Source organism: Aulonocara sp. 'chitande type north' Nkhata Bay, linkage group LG6, assembly GCF_057382095.1.
Source record: "Aulonocara sp. 'chitande type north' Nkhata Bay isolate Kocher_YH1m ecotype deep benthic linkage group LG6, A_spYH_male_GT1.1, whole genome shotgun sequence".
Lineage (NCBI taxonomy): Eukaryota > Metazoa > Chordata > Actinopteri > Cichliformes > Cichlidae > Aulonocara > Aulonocara sp. 'chitande type north' Nkhata Bay.
Window position 1 is genome coordinate 28056310 of NC_141349.1, and position 16865 is coordinate 28073174.

The following is a 16865-nucleotide window of genomic DNA, read 5'->3' on the forward strand; positions in this document are numbered from 1 at the left end:
TTACTATTGTTTACATGGACTAAATGAACAGTATCTACTCTTGTTTGTCAAAAATACTCCTCCACTTTGTCACTGAATGTTGATAGACTTGTGTAATATGACAAACCTGCTCTTGTTTCTGATCAAATGCACAGCATTAGTCACTGTTTAAACACTTCCTCTCTCACAGCTTTGCAAACTCACACTGTCATGCTTAGCCTCAGCTCCTCCTCCCCTGTGTGGCTCTACTTTGGAATCTGAAGTTGCAGCATCATGTTTAGCGCTCAGCCCTCCCCCCTGGTTTTCCAGGGAACTCCCTCCTCACACTCTGGTAGTCCTTCCCTCAGCAGTTTTCCTCAAAGTTGCCGTATCATGTTAACTCCTGGTCCCCTCCTACTATTGTTGCTGATGTTGCCGTGTCATGTTTAGCCCAGTTTTTTTTTTTTTTGTTGAGGCTGAGTTCCTGTTTGTGTTGAGCTGGTGGTGGGAGGAGGAGACTGAAGCGGATCGTATAAAGAGAAGCGTGAAAGCCAGCAGAGCACACAACTGCACTGGACATCCAGAGAGAAACTAAGGGCACAGATCAGACTTCATTCTTACTGGTGAGTCAAACGAGATATCATACTTTAAATTTGACAACCTTTTGTCGATTTATATCCACAGTGTTCTCACCATATCAGAAAAGGATTTATGCTCTGTTAAAGTACCTTTCTGACATCTTTACTGTCCTTTACTGTTTTTTCAGGGGCACAATGGAAACCGAGAAGAAGACGCATACAGCAGCAGAGCAGATGACCGACAGGTTAGACTGAGCTGCTGTGATTTTATTAAGAACCTAAATCTTCTTTTCCGCTCCATGCACATTTTTCTTTTAATGTCTGGGGATAGATTTAGTTTTCAATCAGCTCTGTGACATCCAACACATATCTCAAGTAGCAGAATATGTTTGGGAAGCTTATGAGCTACATAAACATTTCTAATCACAATATCATAATGGAAGTTTACTTTGGATGCACATATTTGCCCTACATGTTTTCTAATGATTACTGCTCTTAGCCTTGTGTCACTGCCTTTATCTTAGCTGCAATACATTAAATGTTGTCTTTCTCTTCTAATTGTGATCAATTTCTTTTCTCAGGGACTTGTCTGAACAAATAAAAAAAGTGACTAAGGAGAGTCACGTTAGAGCAGAAAACACAGAACTGATGCTGAGCTTCCAGAGGGGAAAGGTCACGCTTCCGCAATATAAGGTAATATTAAAAAAAGGACAGCACAATTGTTTAAATAATCTTACTTTTGTGGGGGTCGATACCAAGATTTAATGGCTTTGTGTCTCTTCTTCTTCAGCTCCTCCTGTGTTCGCTGTATGAGATCTACCAGGCTTTGGAGGAAGAGCTGGACAGGAACTCGGACCATCCGAGCGTCGCACCTATTTACTTTCCTGCTGAACTGGCCAGGCTGAAGTCCATTGAAAAAGATCTGGAATACTTCTATGGTCAGGACTGGAGAGAGAAGATTGTCATTCCTGCAGCCACTAAAAGATACAGCCACAGGCTCAGACAGGTATGTTTTATTTAAACCTTCCATGAATCACATGCATGTTTCTATCTCTGCTAGGTGATGGTCAATTAACACTCTTGATAACTCCATTACCATTTTTTAGATTGGCAAAGAAAACCCTGAATTCCTGCTTGCCCATGCTTACACCCGGTATCTGGGTGACCTGTCTGGGGGACAGGTTCTTGGTCGGATCGCTCAGAAGTCCATGGATCTGAAAAATGGTGATGGTCTGTCCTTCTTTGCCTTCCCTGGGGTGTCCAGCCCCAACCTGTTCAAACAGCTCTATCGCAGCCGAATGAACAGTGTGGAGCTGACAGAGGAGGAGAGGAACGGTGTGCTGGAGGAGGCTGTCAGGGCCTTTGAGTTCAACATTCAGGTAAGGAGGTGTGATAATCTAGGAAGGACAGATCGTAAAGCAAAAGTGCCACTCAGAGGGCAGCTGAACCTTAGATTAGCTCCGTCTTACACTTACTAATATTTAGCTACAGCAGCTGATAGATGCTCTGTTGTTTGTGTTACAGGTCTTTGAAGATTTACAGAAGATGCTGACTGTCTCTGACAACAACCTGCAGAGCTCCATGACACAGTCCAAGCCAGTAAAGGCGAGCACACTCCACATGTCAGAAAACATTTACACTTCCTCGCTGCTCAGGATGGTCCTGGGACTGTTTGTGGCTCTGGCTACTGTCAGTGTGGGAATGTACGCTTTATGAAAAGAAACTCAAGAAATACTGTGAAATGAAGTGTTGCTGTTGAGGTTTGAAATCTTTGCTTTGGTACTGTAAACCTAAAAGCAGAAAAATCCCCACCTGATTATAACTGTAAGATTTTAAAAACATGTACAGATCACAAAATACTGTGTAATATTCATGTAATTTATCCATAGGAACCATTCACACTCACACATACGTACAATAAGTGTAATAGTTTCTGAATCTGTTGCACTGATATCCCTTGTGGTTGAAAATGTGCAATGTGTGTGCTTTAAATACTGTAAATATATATGAACCTTTTAATAAAATATTCTGCTGAAAGAAAATATCTCTATCGTACTGTATCGTGAAAATTTTCTGCTTTAGTACAGTGATCATGAAGTTCATTCTAGTAATGAGCATTACTCTGCTGATGTTGAGGGTCCAGCTGGTGGACATGTCCACTAATGTTCTGGCACCCAACCACATGCCTGCTGTTCATTTGGCTCTTAGTCATACAAGAGTCTGGATGCGGGGAGCAAGTCCTTTTTATATGATTTAAACACTAAATAAACTCACTTGCTGGCAAGCCACCCACAGCACGCTTAAGTGTTTTTGCCTCCATCAGACTAACATCTGCTTAACAAATGTTGCAAGCTAAAAAAAAAAACCTTATTTCAGTTTTACTCAGCCCAAAGTGATATGTTTAAACTGTTTGTTTAAAACATAAATCATTTTGCCTGATAACGATTATCGTCTTTTTTAAAGTGATCCTGAGTCATACATTTCTAGACTTTCTAAAGGTGTTTCAGCATTTTTCTTTGGACATTGGCTGCAGTCCAGTTTTCATACACAAATAGTTTCTTTTTGATCCATGGATCATTCAAGCATAAACAGGTGACTAACTAACAAACCAGTTTTGTGTCTAAATGTAAAGACAACTTAACAAAGAAACCAATTTGTTCCCATTTCCTTAAAAAAAGCTTGATGTATCTCAGCATGGTGTGAAATGTGTCTATAAACAATATGAGGAAACAAGAAGACAAAAGAAGAAATAGCGTGATTAAAAAAAGCTATCTACAGCAAATGAACAAATAAATGCCACGTCCTTAAAAAAACAGGAAGAAACTCAAGCAGACCTCACATAGGGCATAAGAGATATATCTAGAATTTCAGTTGATCCATCTGCTGCTCACTATAGCCTCATTAGAAATGGTCTCAGTGAAAGGGTGGTTGTGAAGAAGCCATTCCTAAGGAAGCAAAACAAAGTGAAAAGACCGAGGTATGTCAAAGTACACAAAAACTGAAATGACAATCAGTAGCAATCAGGTTTTAAGAAGTGATGAGTGATCAGTGGCGCTCTTTCGTGGTTTGGGGCTACATTTCAACCAGAGGCTTTGAGGATCTTGTGAAAACTGATGAATTTATGAACACAGCAAATTGCTGTAATACTGTCTGAAAAGCATCTAATTGCCAACGGCTTCATTTTTCAGCACTATAATCAGCAAAACAATGCAAACGCACTATGTAGAAAAATACACAGTGGAACTGTCACTTTTGGATTAGCCTCCCCACAGACCAGACCTCAACATTGTTAAAGTACTGTGGGATCCCTTTGAACAGGCAGCTAAGATACAAAAAAAAGAAGAGCTTTGAATATCCTTCAAGAAGCCTAGAGAACTATTCCTGAAGACTATGAGAAATGACAAGATATTTGAGTTCAGATTATGTTAAAGAATAAAGGCGATCATACCAATATTAACTTCCAAGCTCATAATAATTGTACTGACATTTTCTATCTGACTGTACTTGATTTGCAGTTACGTTTGTGCATTTCCTGTTTTTCTAAGAAAACACAAAGAAATGAGGGCTGACTCATTCTGAGCTGTGACAGTGATGACACATTCTTTGAAGCTTTTCATGTAAAGGCGTAGACAGCCAATCCACTTCAGGGATTAACTATCAAGTTTTAACATCTTGCACACTGTCTATACTCAGTGGGCTTAACTGTTATCAATACGAATCAGTCATTTATGGAAATAAATTATTTTAGTGCTCAGTTAAACACAGAAGACTATAACGCAGTCATATGCAATGGTGTTTGAGATAAATACATGCTCTGTTCCTTAAGGAATCTAAAGATTTATATAAAACATGATAAATTAAATTTAGTTTTGTCTGTTCCTTAAGTTCTAACCCACTACCCTCTCCAGCTGAGAGGTTGAGAATGTGTTTCAATACAATATTTAATGCAGAAACAAAACATCACACTTGTATAAGATTTGGTATCCACTTTTATTGTGGTTTCATGGATTTCCTAAAACCTGTGCACTTGTAGCACAAGTCATAAATCAAAAGACAGAATGACTGTTGATTGTTAACAGCAGCCAGATCACATTTCTGGCTTCATCCTAGGCCTGTTTCATCGTGACACAAATCACTACATTGCTGGTATCTGCCTCCTCCTAGAGGACAACTAAAGAAAAACAAAAGTAATGTCATAAATGATTGTACTTCACAGGAAATTGGCTTACCTCAACCTTAAAAGGCACAGTATGTGCACAGTAAATCACAAATTTCCTTTTACAGTCATACCGTCAATGTGTAACAACTGAAATCATGCTTTACATTGAAGATACATTCCTTTCTACTGCTGTAGCTTCTGTTTTTGCCATTTCTCATCTTTGTGCATTATGCAACGATAACTGACAGCACATGTCCAACACCAAAAGCATAAAAATCACATTCCATTACCAGACGTGGAAGCTTTGGAAATGCATCACTTGCTCATTTAGAAGGCATTCGGCGCACAATCCAAAAGCTTCAAACAAGAAAAGGAGCGGAAACTACATTACATTTTACAACTGAGGGGGTTAACTCACAATGTTAGCTTGACATGACGATCTCTATCCAACAACCCATAAAATGCAAACATACACACATAGAAAAAACACCATTATCGAAATCTACAAGCTACACAGTATCAGTTGACAGACATCTTATCTCAAGGTGCTTTAAGGGTGATTGCACGGTATATTGTGTCTTTGTTATTGACTGTAAAGGACAAACTACGGGTTGAGAGCACAAACTTAAGGCAAAGCAAAAGCTGAGGATTCATATTGTGGGAAAGCAACAGAAACATTCACATATAGTCAAAGCAGCTAAAATAAAACTGGAGTAACTTTCAAAATATGCTCAAAAGCTGAATTGACACCATTTTATCTCATGGCATAGCTTCAGGAAAGTGTGATTTGTGAAGTTTTATGTATACTGATGTATGCTTTTCAGTAGAGAGCATTGTGTTTAGGTGACATTCAAGATCACAAGTTTACTTGGAGAGTGCAGTTACTTCACTTCATGTGTTCACTGGAAATTCTGACAATGATTCCCACTTGATCAAAACAATTATGCATTTCCTCCATTTAGAGAACATGCTACACATCACACATCTTGAAAGAGGGTGCAAATTACACAAAGGCAAAAATAAGTGTAAGTCATATGAAAGTGAAATTACTGTGCAGTAATATTTTGCTACTTGTACAGCTCCTTCATTCGTTGTATTTGGCACATCTTCCTTCTGCCAAAGCATGCTTTCCAAGTCTGACTAGGTGCATTTCAGGCCTACAGAGTGTGCTGTAGGACACAGTTGTTTACTTGTGTGTATTAACAAGCACCCAACAAACATCTGCATCATGCCACATCCCCTCATCTATCTGTTGGAACAGCTATGACAGTTTTGGCTAAAAAGGTGCATTACTTTTAGGCAGAAGCAGCCACCAGGGGCCGCTCAGTTGGTTTCGTAAGTAGACAGCAGGGCTGCATCTACGGGCTCCATGCAGGAGGGGCAGGTGAAGGAACGCATCAGCCATGGGTCGATGCAGTCCACGTGGTAGATGTGAAGGCAGGGCAAAAACCGAATGGGGTCGCCATATTCAAAATCCAACATGCAGATGACACATCTGGAGGGGAAAAAAGTGAAAAGATTTACCAATACCCGAAGACTTTGATATATTACAAAAAAAAAGCATCTCAAAATACAATCAATAACTCATACGATAACTCATCTTCTGTGCTGTGCCATCATCTTAGCCAGAGGTTGTTTTGTTGCCCCAATGTATAAATCACAGCAATGCTCCTGGCACTTAACAACTTATATTATATTACTCTGTTTGTGCCAGGGGACCCAATTCTTGGTCCCCGCAGAAGAGCTAACTCGTCAGGCCAGGACTCTGCAGTCTATTTACACTTACAGGCCAGTGGCCTCTCTTTCAATGATGAGGATGTACACATCCCGGACAGGGAGGAATGCTAGTTTGTGAGAGGAGTCAAGGAGGCCATTTATGTGAAAAGGGAAAGACCATCTCTGAATCGAGAAGGGGGCCTAAGGGTATATTTTTCACCATCTTACATTGCTGTGATTGCTGCTTTGCTCTGAACTTTGACAGCCTTTTGTGTTACTCGCAGCAACAACTCCACCTCATTGTTAGTCCATTTAAAAAACTCAGTGCTTTTCCTCAACATTCTGCCGCAACGTTTCAAAGAGCCGGAAAGTAAATAAGCGGCAGAGAGAAATGAGGCAGGTCGAATCTTCTTGCGCTTCACGCATGCGCTGAATTGGAATGTAAGTGTTTTCGGCCGTTTTAATGTGGACGCACAACTCTATGAAAATGACTGAAAACGCTAGTGTGGACGCGGAGCGTTTTCAGACGCTGTTCTCAAATCTATCCGGGCTAGTGTGGACGTAGCCTTAGATGAGTGACGAAATGTTTCTCCCACTGAAAACGCTACGTCCAGAAGAACAGAATCAACTTTTTGGGATTTCCTTACCTGGATGATTGAGCGTGCATCAAGATGCGAAAGCTTTGTGTTCTTGGACAGTGGAACTATTCAAAGATTTCTGAATAAACTATTAGTAACTGCATTTCAAATGGGGAAATCAAATGGGGGAGGGGGGGGGGGGGGGAATCAAAGCGATATGTAAATTGAAACAAATGAGAGTGCCACCATTTAAAACTCACTCTTTAACTTTCTTCTCAGAGGCGTCAGAGCCTGGATCAAAGATGCCTTTGGGAAGATGCTGGATGAGTCCTATGCGCTGTGCGATGCGGACTTGCTCCTCCTCAGTCAGCTGACTGGCCAGACGGCTCTCGCCTGGGGTGGGATGGTACACTGGCACAGCCTGAGTGCGCTCCTTGAAATAAATGAAAAGAAGACAATTCGTGTCATCTTTGAAAGGGTGATTTTATATTTCCAGTGGCATCAGAAAACCTGGGACCAGATAAAGATATTTTATTTATTTCCTTGTGTTTTCATATGTTTCTAAATTACCTGAATCTTCATCTTCATTTAAATTAAATTAAAAATTTTAATTAAAATATGATACACCTGTATATCAGAGTTCCTTATGCTTTAAATGTCCAAGACTGAAACACTGAGCAAAAGCAGATTCTGTCTCTACAGGTACAATCTAAATAAATGAACCCTCTAGCACTGATTACTGGACTACAAGCTAACCATCTTTACAATTTTGAGGGCCAAAAAGTGCATATACGCTCACCAGTCACTTTATGAGATACACCTGTTTAACTGCTCATTAATGCAAATATTCAATCAGCCTTTCACATTACTTTGAATGTGGCATATTTGTTGGTAACAGGCAGGTCTGAGCACTTCAGAAACTGCTGATCTACTGAAATTTTCCCATACAATCATCTCTAGGGCTTACAGAGAATGGTCTGAAAAAGAGAAAATATCCATTGAGCCACAGTTCTCTGGGTCACAATATCTTGTCTATGTCAGAGCCCTTGGCATAATTTAAACACCACAGCCTATCTGAGTATCGTTACTGACCAGGTCCATCCTTTAATGACCTCAGTGAATTTGCCTCAAAGTTCAATTCATCTCAAACTGCTTTCTTGATCAAAAGTTCTCTGTACTCACATGGCCTCCACAGTCATCAGATCTCAATCCAATAGAGCACCACATGTGGTGGGACAGGCAAGTCCCATCATGGATGTGCAGCCGATAAATCTGCAACAACTGTGTGATGCTATCATGTCAATATGAACCAACATATCTGAGAAATGTTTCCAGCACCTGGATGCAACAAAGACTTAAGGCAGTTCTGAAAGCAAAAGTAAGTCCAACCCAGTACGAATAAGGTGTACCTAATAAAGTGTTCAGTGAGTGTACATTTCCAAGCATTATAATGTGTTTGCATAATTTCTAGATTTTCAGGTCCACTATTAGGAGACAGGTTGTGTTGAGCCAAACACAAAAAATCGGTTTTGTTTTTTGTTTTTTTAAATGTTTACTTGCTTATAAAGTTAAATGTTAAAAAGCCCTAAATACATTTAGGCAAGTTTCAGCCTGACTTATATATCCGTGACAAAGTGGTGCAAAGGTTTGTACCGTCACCTCTCAGCAAGACGTTCCTGGTTTTCTTGATAATAAGCTGATGACATGAACTAGATAAAGGAACCAATGTTTTAGGATCGAGATAAAGATTGTCACATTGCAAATTATGCGTATACACTGCACAATGTTTTATCCTTTTTTCAAAAAAATATAAGATCCGAACACAAATTATGACTGTGTTTCTAAAATTTTGTAGCAGTAATTTGACTGTGGTATTTACTTTATTCAAGCTTAATTTCTGCATGGTGCAATCTGATCCTGAAAGCTGCGCTGCACAAACTTCAGCTTCCAAATTTAAGATAACAGCAATAACAGCCTCCACCACTAATTAGACTTGAGGGTGGGGGGATTCAATTGTCATGCTCTGGACTCCCCGGGCTGTATTTCACCTGAGACCCGGGCTGCTCTTGGTATGGCGGCGGGGGCTCTCCGGGCAGACTGCCTCCCTCGGAGTCGTTCAGCAGCGACAGGTCATCCGCACCTTGTGAAAATAGACAGTTCCCCATTGAAATGAGACCACCATGAGACTGTCACTTCTTTCTAATGCTGACAGACTCGGCGCTCTCTCTAAACGTTAGCTTGGCTAGCTTTTAGCTGACAGCTGTCATTCGGCGGGGAGCCTTATTTACGGAGAAGCGCTGCAGCTCGTTCGGACGCGATAAACGCCCAACACTGAGCGATACCGTGGCTTTAATAACAACTGGCGACACAAATTTTAACTGTATCAGCGAGAACAATTCTGTGTGTCCGACCGTACGCTATGTTTACAAGAAATACGAGCCGGAACTATATCACCAGGAAGTTTTCTAAACATCAAACATTAAACTTCCGGTAAAAGCTTCAAATTAAAAGTTGAGATGCGAGCTTTGCTGTAAGTGTTGATGGAGAATTATAGACAAGATCAGGAGTTGCACTGTGTCTTTGTGGATCTACAGAAAGCATATGTTAGTATACCAAGATCGGAGCTGTGGTACTGTATAAGGAAGTCAAGAGTGGCAGAAAAGTATGTGAGGGTGGTGCAGGACATGGATGAGGACAGTGGTAAGGTGTGCAGTAGGAGTGATGATAAAGCTTAAGGTTAGGGTGGGATTGCATCGGTGATCTAAACCCTTTCTTGGTTACAGTGGTGATGGACATGCTGACAGATGAGGTCAGGCAGGAGTCTCTGTGTACTATGATGTTTGCACACGACATGATCTGTAGTGACAGTATGGAGCTAGTGAAAGAGAGCCCGGAGAGGTGGATATATACATTGAAGAGAAGAGAAATGAACAACAGCTGAAGCCAGACAGAATACATTTGTGCTAATAAGAATAAGAAAACAGGTGGAAAAGTGAACATGCAAGGAGCAGAGGTAGTGAAGGTAGTTGAGATACCTGGGGGATCATCCAGCAGTGGACAGTATGTGCACAGGAGAGGTGAAGAAGATTGCATGGGCAGAGTGGGGCAGGTGAAGATGATTGTCAGGGTGATTTGTAGCAGAAGGATAGCAGGAAAGTGAAATGAAAGGGAAGGTTTACAAGATGGTAGTGAGACCTGCAGTGATGCATAGCTTAGAGATGGTAGCACTAACAAAAAGACAGGAAGCTGAGCTGGAAGTGGCAGAGCTGAAGATCTAATGCACAGAACACAGTGCAATAGTTACACCCTTTTGTACATGCTCTACAGAGAGAATAGCAAATAAAATAGTTTTACAATTTAGAGTAACATATAAATCATGAACAACACTGCCATCCTCTATGTAGCCGGTGTATCAGAAAAACTCAGGAGAGTCTTTTCCAAGCATGACATCCCAGTATACTTCAGACCCAGCAACACACTCAGACAGAAACTGGTTCATCCCAAAGACAAAACTCCTAAACACAAACTTAACAATGTGGTGTATGCTGTACAGTGCAGTGAGGAATGCCCAGACCTCTACATCGGAGAGACCAAACAGCCACTTCATAAACATATGGCACAGCATAGAAGAGCCACCTCCACGGGACAAGACTCGGTGGTCCATCTGCATCTAAAGGACGAAGGTCACCCTTTCAAGGATAGCAATGTACATATTTTGGACAGAGAGGACAGATAGCTTGAAAGAGGAGTAAAAGAAGCCATTTATGTCCACTGTGAGCGACCATCTTTGAACAGAGGCGGTGGTTTACGACACCAACTGTCGTACATCAACAACATCAACAATCCAGTTTTGCGATCCCTTCCCACACGCCATAACACACTCACATCCTGGGCCATCTGACCTCAGGAAATCACATGATAGGGTGGGGCTAGATTTCACAATGAGCTCACCCGAAACCTTGGCTGATTGTGACCTACAGCCATTTTCACACATTAGCTCATGTGATTAGGTAGAGGATCCATTGTCCCTCTCGGTGGGTTACTCCCACAGAGCTTAAATCTGGGACTTTCCACCATTTTACCCTAGAACTGAAGAAGCTTCTCGGATCAGAGGTGAAACGTCTTCAAGCCACTTAAAGAAGTCCAGATGCTTTTCTTTCCAAGCTCCTTAGACTGTAACCACATAACGTCCTTAACGATGAATAAAATATTCAGCTTCTGACATAACTGCATTGGGTGAAAAAAAAAAATAAATAAAACGCTTTTATTCTGAAGGGCATATATTGGTTCCTGTCAAGTGAACGCGAAGAGAGAAAGTTTCGTCTCATTTTTTAACCTTCTTGTGATAAAGAGCTGGCCAATGGTAAGCGAGCGACACATCTTTCTTTCACCAATTAACAAGCTAAACGTTTATTGAGGTCTATATTTTTATCGTAAAACATTAAGCTTTGCATATAAATCAAAACCTGCTATTATCTGGATTGATGTTTGAAACTAACGGACATTTCAGGGCGAAGGCTGCAGCTGGGGTAGACAACCTAGCTACCAAACAACAACCAAAACACATTAAATTCTGCTCTAGATGACCGGACTCATTCGATTTTACAAATTGATTTCTTTTGCGGTTTAAAATAGGCGTTTGAGGTGTTGTACGCGAGCAGGACCGGCCCACATTATGGCCGGGAAATCTGCTACACAGCCGAGTTGTCCCACCATCCCCAATAACCTGGGGATGATGGAACAGCAGCCTGGGTCTAATGTGCCTCCGTTACGGTACGGTATGGCCACCATATACACTCCACAGCGCATACTGTGTGTGGCCCAAACACATAAAACATAGCTACACATGGGGAGCTGGTTTCTCTCAGCCGTGGCAGAGAGTGGGCTGAACCCCGAGAGAAAAGTGTTCACACCCCGTGTGCACATACACGAAGCCACTTTATATGCTCGTACTGCTCTTACCCTCTGTTATGGTCGTACTTTAATGTCATCTGAGCCATTTTCATTCAGTTTCATGTTGCTTTGTTGAATTAATTGATCGATTTTACTCTATAGAGCCACTTTATTGCGTTATATGTTCATTTTTACAGACGCTTTTTATTGTATTTTATTTAGATTTTTACGTATCGAGCTTATCGGATTATATTGAGCTTTACACATGTCATTGAGCTCCATGTAGATTTTTTCCTTTATGACTTCCTTTATTATTTATTGTGTTTATGTGTGTGTGTGTGTGTGTGTGTGTGTGTGTGTGTATTGTTTTCATTTTGTGTTGTTTTGTACTATTGTCTTCTATTTTGAGTGGATGGAGCTATTTTACTTTATTGAATGTATTTTTTTCGGTAGCACTTTATAATAATATAATAATAAGTGCTTAATTCCTCGTGTATATAGCATTACTCCTTAGTATGCAATTTTTAAACACAGATACATTATTATGACCATGATTATGATCGTGATAATTACTAGCAGTCACTTAGTAGCAGTGATAGCTTTACATAGTTACACCATGTACAGCAGTGATAGTTGTATATGGTGTAACAACATCAGATCAGGAGGATTATGAAGGCACGTAGGCTGATGTTCATTTTCCTGATGTTTCATATGACTTTTGTCATGTGACTTTGTCTTGTTTTGCCCAACTCTTGTTCTTCTATAAATGCCAGGCAAATGGACGATAAGCTGCTATTTGCTAGCCTGTTTTTGTTGTTTTGCATTGTTTTGTCCTTTTGTCCCATATGTGTCAAAGTGCACATTTTTAAGTGCTGTTTGATATAAAAAGAGTCAAAACTCAGGAGAACAAGTGTGGATTTTATTTCCTTGTTCTTTTACTTGTGAAACAACCATTATGATGGACTCAAAGTCAAATACTTTGCTTTTGTTTTTTATTTATTTTTTATTGCATCCATACATATATTGTTACCTACCTAAGCTTAAATTTAGATTACCATAACTATTTAATATGCCACACTAAGGTCTCTTTTTCAGAATATGACTAACCCAAACAATATCCATTGCTAAGTTGTGCAGTTGTTCTTGGTGATTGAATGCATTTCAGTTCTGTAAGTGTTGGGAATAAAATAAACAATATTTAAAGAAGCCTAATTGCCCATTATACATCGTTCCTGTTATAAGAAATTCCTAAACTACCAGAAATAGAGACCTGAAATCATTGTCAGTAGTCGCAGCTACAGAGACCCACTGGTGCTGTTGTGGTAACTCGAGTCATGTTACAGAATTGCCTGCCTGCACATCAGACTGTCTCTAATGGCACTTCATTCATTTAGGCCTCGGTTCAGCAACCCCCTCCACCCCTTCCACCCCCTCCACCTGTTACTTTGGCTTCTGGAAAGCCTCCATCTTCACCGTGCCCTCAGCATGCTGCAATACCAATACCTCCTGAATATCCTCCAGTTCAGGAGACAAGTGGATCATCGCAGGCAAATTTCTCAGAGGTAAATGTCTCCCCCACAGTCTGTGGTTATACTGACATGAGACCCTTCAAAAAGTTTCATGATTTAATCTCTCAACATCCAGAATGGATCATCTCCACCCCTGCAAAATGGATTACAGGTTCCACCATCGCAAGACAGTGCAGGGCCTGAGCTGTCAGATGGTGATGAAGAAAATAAGCACCTCCCAGTGCAGGAAACAGACCCTGCACCGCAGACGTTAGCCCAACAGGTCAGTTGTCTCTGAGCAGAAACTTAAAAACTGATTTTCATTATTAAAAAGACTAATTAGATTCCATCTTCTTCAGAGTTCTGGATCCAGGGTGCCCGATGAAGCTGACGCTCAGGCAGGTGAGAATGGAGAGGAGCGCATGCCCTGAGGAGCTTCAGTTACTTGCTGATACTTGAAATTTCAAGCAGTTGGGATCATTTGAATGTCATTATATTGCAGTGAACTTCTACTTTGTCTTTTTAATTTTAGCTAGGCTCTACGAAGCGCTTTGCTATGTGTTTCTCATTCAGTCATAAAAACGTGTACTTCATGAAGTTCATGCCTTGCTTATGGAATTTGCACATAGTTAAACTACTAGCTATTAGAGACAATCCACTTACCTACCTTAGCCACTCCTGAACAAGCCAAAGTACATTAAAATCATTAAAGTACCTCGGTGACCTTGACCTCAAGGTCAGAGGTCAAGTTTTCTGAAAATCTGGTGAATACAATAACCAAAGAAGAAAGTAATGATTTTCAAATCTATACTATAGGTGCATCTACTAGGAGGCTGAGGGTAGCATTAGCGGCCATAAGTATTTTTTCCATTATTTTTAATTTATTGAATATGAGGAAAGAAAATGTCTAACTTTTCCCCCAGTTTACCTTTCACAGGCAGGGATATATTACTGGTTGAAGTAAGGAAAATATTTTGAAACTTGATCAAATCGATGCCAAATCATAGGAGTTTATGATTCATAATTCTAAAGTCATTTTAATTTATTTATGATCTTAAATCTTTGAAGTGATCAAGCAGTCATCTGATGCCTCGTGCTCTTTGGCACTGTAACCGGTAAGAAGTGCACTATTGCCATGTGGGGAAAAGAAAAAAGCTCACCAGCACATGCACTTTGTCAGAAATTTTTAATGTGGTTGTTGAATATACCTCAGTGATGTTTTATTTCTGGTTTACTTTAATTTGTCATGACTTACGCTGAAACACAGGACCATACTGCACATACTTAGTGTGAACACTCATTTGTAAAAAGTCATTACCGTGCAGCGTATTAACCAACAACGTTTTGCTCAAAAATAGTATTTAAAAACTAATTTTGGTCTTCCAAATAAATTATTGTCATTTCTTTTTATCTGTTTGTATCAGTGTATTTAACGTTATGTTCGTGTGCTAATGTGCTTACTGCTGGCTGGACAGGAATCCTTTCCTGGAGTATGAGCTAGTAGCTCAGAATACTTAAGTCAAACTTGCAGCTGCAGTGCTTGAAACCTGTAAATGTATCTTTAAAAAAAAACCAAATTTTGTCCTTTTTTTGTCACTTGCCCTTTTTTTTTTTTTATTAAACTTTTTCTTGTTTTGAACACTTGCATTACTGTTTTTGAAGGAAGGCTTGACAGTGTTTGGTGAGTTCCATAATGCAGCGGTCCCCAACCCCCGGGTTTGGTACTGGGCCAGGAGAGTTGAAGCTCGGGTGTTAAATGTATGGTTTTCAGAGTTTTCATCGTTAACTCGGTTTCCCTGGGTCTTTTCCTGTGTTGTAGTTGTGCGTCTTATTTTCAAAGAAATATTTACGCATTACCATAGCGACCAGAGAGCATTAAGGGCCAGAGAGGAGGACGTTACTCACAATGTTGTTGGCGCTGCTAATAAAGTTACAAAATTACACAGTGAATTTGTGTTTATTATCATATTTACAAAATACCACCGTTTTTTTTCTTGGTCGTATCATTTTATTTTGTTGTATTTATCCGCGACACCTTAAAGGCCGGTCCGTGAAAATCTTGTCTGACATTAAAACGGTCCGTGGCACAAAAAAGGTTGGGGACCACTGCTTTAATGAATGCAACAAAGAGCCTGCAGGCCCTGCTAGCAGCTCTGTGAGGCTGTACCACTGCGAATCACATTGAGTGAAATGCGAACGCTCAGGTCACAATGCTATCAATCTGGTTTTTAACAAGTATAACGTTTAATAAGTTTCCCATCTCATTTTAGACGGGGACCAGTGCAGTTAAAGCTTTAAAGATGATCCATGTCAGCAATACCAATATTCTTTCTTTGCACATTTTGCACCTCTATACCAAAGTTTCAAGAAATCAGCTTGATGGTGTTTTAAGAAAAAGGAACAGCGCTGACAACATACTAGAAACTGGAGATAAAAATGACATAAATAAATTTCTAACTTTGTTATAAAGTATTTAGTTTGCAATTATTTTGACCAACTAATTTCATAACACGACATGAAAAGTGATTAAATAACCAAATTCAGCAGTTTGCCCTCTGGGCACTACTGACATTCCACATTTGAATCTGGAACAAAGAGGTGGGGCATGTAGCCTGAATGCTTTCAAATTCCAAACACCCTGCAAAGAGACAAGTTATTTTTTAATGTATGCAAGTCCAGTTTAGAAACACTAAGGACTGAAGTATATTAACAGCTGTTCCTGAGGCATTTCTTTTATGCATTATCCTACATACTGAAAGAATGACATGGCACAGCAAGATGGTACAGTCAAGAACATCCTTTTTATTCAATCAGGTGCTGCTCTTCTCAAACTGTGTTTTTCTTCTTATGGAAAAGAAACTGTAATTAACACATGCATTTCACCTAGAGCTCTGGGGGTGTTCTCACAAAGAAGTGGTGCTGCACTGAGGGCATAGACAGAGGCATAGAAGACTTGGGAGTGAGGGGGCCTAGGGTGCTGCCTAATTCACCATTAAACCATACACACTTAAGAAGAAAACGAACTAAAATAAACAACAGAACAAAAACACGGATTAATCCTGCATGAGGTGGTCGGAGGAGAAAAATGGAGGGACTCCCTGGATCCTCAAAAATCTGAGAGATCAGGTTCATGCTGGCCTTTTTCTATCAGGTTGATGTGTGGTGAATGGCTAATACTGCTGTGGGTTTCCATGTGTGAAACCCACTGTAAAAATAGCAATAAAGAAAAAAAAAGAGATTCACTTTATAAGATTGGTTAAAATGGATGTGGGATTTATGCTGGTAAAGCATCGCCCCTCTTTCAGCCTCATGCACGACAAGTCCGGTTATAAGGTGCTTGTAGCTTTCATTTTACAGTCCAAGGCATACTCAAAGAGAGCCTAAACGACAGCATACCCTGATAGCAAATATGAAAAGAACTCCAAATTAAAAAAGGAAACAAAAAAGAGGGAATAAAACAAAGCCAAAAAATAAA

At 40.2% G+C, this 16865-nt stretch overlaps 3 protein-coding genes across 3 annotated transcripts; 2 read left to right on the forward strand and 1 right to left on the reverse strand.

The window, feature by feature from the left end:
- Positions 1-476: 476 nt before the first annotated feature.
- On the forward strand, positions 477-2580 carry hmox1b (heme oxygenase 1b). Its single transcript, XM_086296072.1, has 6 exons — positions 477-581; positions 725-781; positions 1118-1229; positions 1327-1542; positions 1643-1915; positions 2061-2580. Exons 2-6 carry the CDS (start codon positions 732-734, stop codon positions 2250-2252), a joined length of 843 nt encoding a protein of 280 aa, XP_086152198.1. The 5' UTR covers positions 477-581; positions 725-731; the 3' UTR covers positions 2253-2580.
- Positions 2581-4515: 1935 nt separating this feature from the next.
- rnf11a (ring finger protein 11a) lies at positions 4516-9472 on the reverse strand. The gene is made up of 3 exons (XM_086296073.1): positions 9038-9472; positions 7250-7422; positions 4516-6190 (listed from the first exon to the last, which is right to left on the reverse strand). The coding sequence occupies exons 1-3, from the start codon at positions 9152-9154 to the stop codon at positions 6019-6021; spliced, it is 462 nt and encodes a 153-aa protein (XP_086152199.1). The 5' UTR covers positions 9155-9472; the 3' UTR covers positions 4516-6018.
- A 1627-nt stretch (positions 9473-11099) lies between these two features.
- On the forward strand, positions 11100-16865 carry LOC147328002 (uncharacterized). The gene is made up of 4 exons (XM_086296088.1): positions 11100-11352; positions 13277-13444; positions 13527-13673; positions 13750-16865. Exons 1-4 carry the CDS (start codon positions 11350-11352, stop codon positions 13819-13821), a joined length of 390 nt encoding a protein of 129 aa, XP_086152214.1. The 5' UTR covers positions 11100-11349; the 3' UTR covers positions 13822-16865.

Excerpts from the sequence above, each read along its gene's own strand:
- hmox1b (XM_086296072.1), top strand. The coding sequence starts at position 732 with ATGGAAACCGAGAAGAAGACGCATACAGCAGCAGAGCAGATGACCGAC. Across the intron at positions 782-1,117 it reads GCAGAGCAGATGACCGACAG|GGACTTGTCTGAACAAATAA; the intron begins GTTAGACTGAGC and ends TTCTTTTCTCAG. Across the intron at positions 1,916-2,060 it reads CCTTTGAGTTCAACATTCAG|GTCTTTGAAGATTTACAGAA; the intron begins GTAAGGAGGTGT and ends TTTGTGTTACAG.
- rnf11a (XM_086296073.1), bottom strand. The coding sequence starts at position 9,154 with ATGGGGAACTGTCTATTTTCACAAGGTGCGGATGACCTGTCGCTGCTG. Across the intron at positions 7,423-9,037 it reads AAGAGCAGCCCGGGTCTCAG|GAGCGCACTCAGGCTGTGCC; the intron begins GTGAAATACAGC and ends ATTTATTTCAAG. Across the intron at positions 6,191-7,249 it reads TCTGAGAAGAAAGTTAAAGA|ATGTGTCATCTGCATGTTGG; the intron begins GTGAGTTTTAAA and ends TTTCCCCTCCAG.
- LOC147328002 (XM_086296088.1), top strand. Across the intron at positions 13,445-13,526 it reads CGCAGGCAAATTTCTCAGAG|AATGGATCATCTCCACCCCT; the intron begins GTAAATGTCTCC and ends CTCAACATCCAG. Across the intron at positions 13,674-13,749 it reads CGCAGACGTTAGCCCAACAG|AGTTCTGGATCCAGGGTGCC; the intron begins GTCAGTTGTCTC and ends CATCTTCTTCAG.